This window comes from Coregonus clupeaformis, unplaced genomic scaffold (assembly GCF_020615455.1).
Source record: "Coregonus clupeaformis isolate EN_2021a unplaced genomic scaffold, ASM2061545v1 scaf0645, whole genome shotgun sequence".
NCBI classification, from domain to species: domain Eukaryota; kingdom Metazoa; phylum Chordata; class Actinopteri; order Salmoniformes; family Salmonidae; genus Coregonus; species Coregonus clupeaformis.
The window spans coordinates 272,124-279,238 of NW_025534100.1; the positions used below are offsets into that span (position 1 = coordinate 272,124).

The 7,115-nt window shown below is 42.7% G+C and overlaps 1 protein-coding gene and 1 long non-coding RNA gene across 2 annotated transcripts; both read left to right on the forward strand.

The window, feature by feature from the left end:
- The first annotated feature begins 1,126 nt into the window (after window positions 1-1,126).
- On the forward strand, window positions 1,127-3,206 carry LOC121554493. The gene is made up of 3 exons (XR_005997702.2): window positions 1,127-1,235; window positions 2,714-2,795; window positions 3,189-3,206. It is a non-coding gene; the product is annotated as an uncharacterized LOC121554493 (long non-coding RNA).
- A 59-nt stretch (window positions 3,207-3,265) lies between these two features.
- Window positions 3,266-5,771, forward strand: LOC121554142 (galactose-specific lectin nattectin-like; the record flags this gene model as incomplete). Its single annotated transcript, XM_041867604.2, has 5 exons — window positions 3,266-3,344; window positions 3,953-4,047; window positions 4,547-4,681; window positions 5,381-5,519; window positions 5,680-5,771. Coding segments are annotated over 5 exons (516 nt in total), but the record flags the coding sequence as incomplete, so codon positions are not given.
- Between the last annotated feature and the right edge of the window lie 1,344 nt (window positions 5,772-7,115).

Sequence of the window (7,115 nt, forward strand, 5' to 3'; positions counted from 1 at the left end):
ATGGGTTACAGGTGATCATGCTGAATAACAGATGGGCTATGGGTTACAGGTGATCGTGCTGAATAACAGATGGGCTATGGGTTACAGGTTATCATGCTGAATAACAGATGGGCTATGGGTTACAGGTGATCATGCTGAATAACAGATGGGCTATGGGTTACAGGTGATCATGCTGAATAACAGATGGGCTATGGGTTACAGGTGATCATGCTGAATAACAGATGGGCTATGGGTTACAGGTGATCATGCTGAATAACAGATGGGCTATGGGTTACAGGTGATCATGCTGAATAACAGATGGGCTATGGGTTATAGGTTATCATATTGAATAACAGATGGGCTATGGGTTATAGGTTATCATATTGAATAACAGATGGGCTATGGGTTACAGGTGATAATGTATGCCAAGCGTAGTGAAGGGTACACAAATAGATGGGTTATGGCACTTACATTGAGTTAAATTTAAATGTAGTTAAAGCAGGGGTTTGGTGGTGGCTTTCTGAACTATTAGAGTTAGACCAACAGTTTAAAGTAATACAGATATTGTTGGTATTTCAGTTGAGTTTCGGATATATTGACCAAATTATCAGGAAAGTTCTGGACATATTTCCCATTCAAAATTCACCAGAAACAGCTATTTCACAGCTATTTCTTTTAAAAGAACCCCCCAATATGCAACACAAAGTTATGCCCTTGCTTGTAAGAAGTCAAAACAGAAAGCAGTAACTTAATTTGCCGCCTGCTACAGAATCACACAGTGTTCAGAGACTGCAATAATAATCAGGGTCCTCTGTCCTTGTACCTCCAGTCTGGCGTCAATCACTATCAACAGATATGAGTTTAATCCATAACATTCAGCTTCTAGTCTAGTGACCATCAACCCAAGTGTCAAACAGAACAGTGGAAATCATGTGTTTTACAGAAAGGAAAATATATAAATATGCTAAAAATTGTGTGAATCTCTAAACTGATTATGAACTTTATTCATCTTAAATATTCCCATTACACAGTCAATTCAGGAAGTGAACTTAAATTCCAATTCAATTTAAAGAACGATACAGAGAGATAGAGAAAAAGAGAGGGAGGGGTCTGACTGGATGGATCCTTAAATAGGAGAGGTGGGAGAGGTAGAACTCAACTCACAGGCAGGACAGAGAGAGAGAGAGAGAGAGAGACCCAGTGAAGACCTTTGAAGATCTCTGAAGAAGTGAAGCTACTACTGAAGATTTCAGAAGGTGAGATTTCAACATCTGTTCATCTAATACTGTACCTGAGTGCATCCCAAATGGCACCCTTTTCCCTTTGTAGTGCACTACTTTTGACAAGGGCCCATAGTGAATATGTGTCCCTGGTCATATGTAGCTCTGGTCAAAAGTAGTGCACTACTTAGGGAAAAGGGTGCTATTTGGAAACTCGGTCCTGTGGACCCCAATGGGTGCACGTGTTGGACCGATTTTGGGAAACGCTGTGCTAAGGAATTCAAGTCTGCTGCCAAAACTCAGGTCTCATGTCTTCAACCAAGTACAGTAGATTATCCTAGCACACAGGAATATGTACGCTCCACTTGGGGTCCCCAGGACCGAGTTTAGAAAACGCTGCCTTAGCAGTTGCATACGTTATATACATAGCATAGGGTTTCCCTGACCTCCCAAGTACCCCCAGCCGCTCCACTGATTTGATATATTCCAGTACAAGCACAGCTGATCCAGCTAATCACCAAGCCGTTCATTAGTTGAATCTGCTCTGATGTGAAAGTACTGGAACACATCTGATAAGTGGAATGGCTGGAGGTCCACTTGGAATAAAGGGTTCCAAAAGGGTTCTTCAGCTGTCCCCATATGAGAACCCTTTAGGTTCCAGGTAGAACCCTTTAGGTTCCAGGTAGAACCCTTTAGGTTCCAGGTAGAACCCTTTAGGTTCCAGGTAGAACCCTTTTGGTTCCAGGTAGAACCCTTTTGGTTCCAGGTAGAACCCTTTCGGGTGCCATGTAGAACCCTCTGTAAACCGTCTGTGGAAAGGGTTCTACATCGAACCCAAAAGGTTTCTTCCTGGAATGAAAAAGGTTTATACCTGGAACCAAAAAGGGTTCTTCAAGTGGTTCTCCTATGGGGACAGTCAAAGAACACCCTTTAGGTTCTAAATATCACCTTTTTTTCTAACAGTGTACTCAACTACAGGTTAGGGGAACACTGCACTCCCCTAATCTCTGAAGTACTCACTGAATTGGTCTTGACGGCTTCTCTCTTTTACTGTCTTGTTGTCTTGTTGTCTGTGTGTCTGTCTCTGTCTGTAATCTCTCACTCTCTCTCTCCCTCTCTCTCTCTGTCTCTCACTCTCTCTCTCTCTCTCTCTCTCTCTCTCTCTCTCTCTCTCTCTCTCTCTCTCTCTCTCTCTCTCTCTCTCTCTCTCTCTCTCTGTCTCTCACTCACTCTCTCTCTCTCTCTGTCTCTCACTCACTCACTCTCTCTCTCTGTCTCTCACTTACTCTCTCTCTCTCTGTCTCTCACTCTCTCTCTCTCACTCTCTCTCTCTCTCTCTCTCTCTCTCTCTCTCTCTCTCTCTCTCTCTCTCTCTGTCTCTGTCTCTGTCTCGCTCTCTCTCTCTCTCTCGCTCTCTCTCTCTCTCTCTCTCTCTCTCTCTCTCTCTCTCTCTCTCTCTCTCTCTCTCTCTCTCTCTCTCACTCTCTCTCTCTCTCTCTGTCTCTCTCTCTCAGGAGACTATCACCATGGCGATGTTGACCACTCTTCTGCTTCTCAGCGCTCTCTTTGCTCTGGGAGATGCAAGGGGTAGCAGAGGTATTCTGATCAAAGGTTTTAGTGACCTTAACACAACACCTAGTGACCTAGGTTTTGGGGTGAGAGTCACTGGACCCAGGTTCCTGGTTGGGGCTCCCCCTGTATTCACTAAAATATAATTCTATACAGGTCTGTTGTGGTATCATAGTTCTGAAACTGATCTAGGGCTCTATTCAATCCGCATCGTTCAGCTTTACAGAGTGATTGAAATTTAAAAGCAATGTTCCCTCTTTAGCAGAGACTGCATTCACGGTAAACGCTGCATACGTCTGCTCAATCTGAAATTACTTTTAATTTTCTATCGCTTCAGATTTACAGATTGAATCGAGACCCAAGTCTTTTAAAAAAGCATGTCTCAATCTTCCCTCTGTCCTTGTCTCTCTTTTGTTGTAGGGGATCGGCATGATCGGGGTAAATGCTGTGACTCGGAGGAACACGTTTCTCCTCCGAAAGGTCAGCATCATCATTCTTCCTCGGAGGAACACATTTCTCCTCCCAAGGATCAGCATCATCATTCTTCCTCGGAGGAACACATTTCTCCTCCGAAAGGTCAGCATCATCATTCTTCCTCGGAGGAACACATTTCTCCTCCCAAGGATCAGCATCATCATTCTTCCTCGGAGGAACACATTTCTCCTCCGAAAGGTGAGAAACATATTATGGAGAACCTGATATGCAAACTGCCAACCGATAAAACTTTCAGTTTATGTCATAAAACAAGCAAGCAAAGTGTAGAGAATCATTGTAACATCTTAACCACTGTGAAATATATTTTCCATAACCAAAAACATTGTATTTTCAGCTGTTTGAAGCTGTCATACAAAACCGAAAGTAAAAGACAAAAAAACAAAATTTAAGAATGGAAGCATAGAAATAGCGCAAATAGAACAGATATACTGCTTCTTAGACTTGACTTCAATGAGAATGATAGATCTATAACTCACATTTCTATGTGAATTTTGTCAGGTCGCCCAAAAAGTTACATATTGCAGATATAACGGACTCAAAGTGAATCGGTCATTTTTCAACAACACGTGGTTAGCCATGGGGTTTTGTTCAGTAACATCACAGCTGGAACGCACTTTTGACCAATCAGATTGTCTGGTGGGAACTAACCATTTCATAATGTTATTTAATGTGATCTCTCCCCCCTACAGAGTGTCATCGCAGAGTCTGCCCACATGGCTGGCCCAGTTATAAGACACACTGCTATCACTACGTCCCCCACATGACCACATGGCCAGAGGCAGAGGTACCTGGACGTTTGCTGTAGATAATTGAGATCAGCTGTGTGGGTGATTTTAAGTATTGATGGTTTAATGAGAGATCATCCGCTTATTTAAGGATTTTGGAGCCAGGGTCCAAAATGTGCCATGTGATAATGGAAAAGACAATAATTGACCTGCATCTTGGGCTAGTTGGAAACATTTTCTACAAGCCTGGTCTGAAAAGCACTAGCCTTGGGCTAGCTGGGATGCTATCTCCATCCCTGTCTGGTGGCAATACATTGTTGCAGTTGACTCTGTAGGTTTAGTCTGTGTTCAACAGGGTTGAGAAACTATAACATGATGTGCTAGTCCTTCTGTTTACCCTTACAATCTACCTCTGTTTAATTCTCTCTCCTCTCATCTCTTTCTATCTCTCTCTCTCTCTCTCTCTCTCTCTCTCTCTCTCTCTCTCTCTCTCTCTCTGTCTCTCCCCGTCTCTCTCTCTCTCTCACTCTCTCTCTCTCTCTATCTCTCTCTCTCCAGAGGAAATGTTTGCTCTTGGGAGGTAATCTGGCATCAGTGCACAGCCTTCCCCAGTATCGTTTTCTTCAGTCTGTCATCAAGAAGAGTACCAAGAAAGCCCAGCGCACCTGGATTGGAGCCAACGATGCCATCAAGGTCTGTTCAACCCTCATGAAACATATAGGATGCATTGATTCTTGATGAATTCCATCTATAAAGGCCTAGTAGTGCCTCAACCCACATATCAGTTTGTTTTCTGATATTACAAACACTGTATAGCTTCAAGCCATGGTTAAATCATGTTGATCTCATAGATGGTCAGTCCTGGCATCCATAGCTCTGTCTAGGAATCTGAGAGTGGTTACATTTCTCCAGGCCCATTCTTCAGCTTTTTGTTTTTTTGCTCCTGTATAGCTTCAAGCATTTTACATTTTAGTCATTTAGCAGACGCTCTTATCCAGGGCGACTTACAGGAGCAATTAGGGTTAAGTGCCTTGCTCAAGGGTACATCGACAGATTTTTCTCCTAGTCGACTCGGGGATTAGAACCAGCTACCTTTCGGTTACTGGCACAATGCTCTTAACCACTAAACTACCTGCCACACACTACCTGCCGAGATCATATTGATCTCATAGATGGTCAGTCCTGGCATCCATAGCTCTGTCTAGGAATCTGAGAATGGCCTGGAGAAATGGTTACATCCAGGCCCATTCCTCAGCGATTTACCCAAACAGTGGTGGGTTGCCAATTAGTTATTTTCCAATTCCCAGATTGCCCCTTTAATTACAGTAATTACAGTGTAAATATATAGTGTTTACTGTGTGCTGGTGATGCATCCTCCTATGTGCTCTGTAGGAGGGTCTTTGGCTGTGGAGTGACGGGTCCAGGTTTAACTACCAGAACTGGGCCCCGGGGCAACCCTCTAACTACAACCATGGTGTTGTGAAGGACAACACGAACGGCCGGGAGCATTGCATGGAGATGAACTACGGAGGTACAATGCTGTCACCAGAGTACTCTCCCTCACATTATACATCAAACATTTGGATAGTTGTAAAATGCATCTTAAAGGGAATTTGTTCCTTTATTAGCTACATATTTATAAAACCAACATAGATACAATACCTACCTTTCTGTGTTTCTCTCTTTCCCAGCATCCCACCGCCAGAATGATGTCCCCTGCTGGTTTAAACTTCCCTTCCTGTGTTCCAGAAAGCGGTAATGGCTACATTTTAGGAGAGAATACATTGGAGAGGCTCTCAGCATATGAGATTGTTTTAAATAAAGGCACAGTCTGCAATATTACCTTTTGTTCAGTGGTCATTTAAATAAAACACCAGCTGGAGGCAACTATGAAACTCTGTGGTATGAAGGTCCAAATAACATACTTGGTGAATGAAATGTTAAACAGTTGCTTCTCACTTTGTAATACTTTTGATTTTCATCAACATGTTGTACAATTTACAGTTAAGTCATTTAGCAGACACTCTTATTCCAGAGCGACTTACAGATAGTGAGTTTTCATACTGGCCCCCCGTGGGAATCGAACCCACAACCCTGGTGTTGCAAACTCCATGCTCTACCAACTGAGCTACACAGGACCATTTTGTACATTTTCATAGTCAAACCAGAGATGACCAATTCCACACTAACACAATTGATATAAATCACCATCATCATCATCATCATCATCATCACCATCAACATCACCTCATCATCACCATTATCATCACTACCATCTTCATGTTTAAAGGTCAATGAGGGGCTGATGGTTACTGCACTGTAGTCCACTCCAGCCAAACTAGAGGTTAGATTTAGAATGGGGCCAGGGTTAATGGTTACTGAACTGTAGTCCACTCCAGCCAAACTAGAGGTTAGATTTAGAATGGGGCCAGGGTTAATGGTTACTGCACTGTCGTCCACTCCAGCCAAATTAGAACAGGGAGGTTCTGATTTGGGGAACATATACTGCCACCTAGTAGTCATTCACTAGTCCTACAAACGCACAAACTCAAACACACCCACAAACACACAAACACACACTACTGTTGCTTCTACTGGTATTCAATGACAGAATAGTTGGCTGGTATGGAGAGGAGAGGAGAGGAGTAGGGTGGAGAGGAGAGGAGAGGAGAGGAGAGGAGAGGAGAGGAGAGGAGAGGAGAGGAGAGGAGAGGAGAGGAGAGGAGAGGAGAGGAGAGGAGAGGAGAGGAGAGGAGAGGTAAGCAAAATTAGGAAAATAGTATGAATTAAAATGAATGAATGAAGAGAACTTGATATTTCAATTGTAGCCTAGGCTATAGATATTGTAGCCAACTAAAACCACCGAATCTGTCGTAGCTTAACCTACTGGTTTTCCTTTCTCCTCCCTGGAAATTAACTGTACAAATATAGTTGATAAATTGTGTTGTTGATTAGTTGATAAAACTGCATAACTACGTTGTTGATTAGTTGATAAAACTGCATAACTACGTTGTTGATTAGTTGATAAAACTGCATAACAACGTTGTTGATTAGTTGATAAAACTGCATAACTACGTTATTGATTAGTTGATAAAACTGCATAACTATGTTGTTGATTAGTTGATAA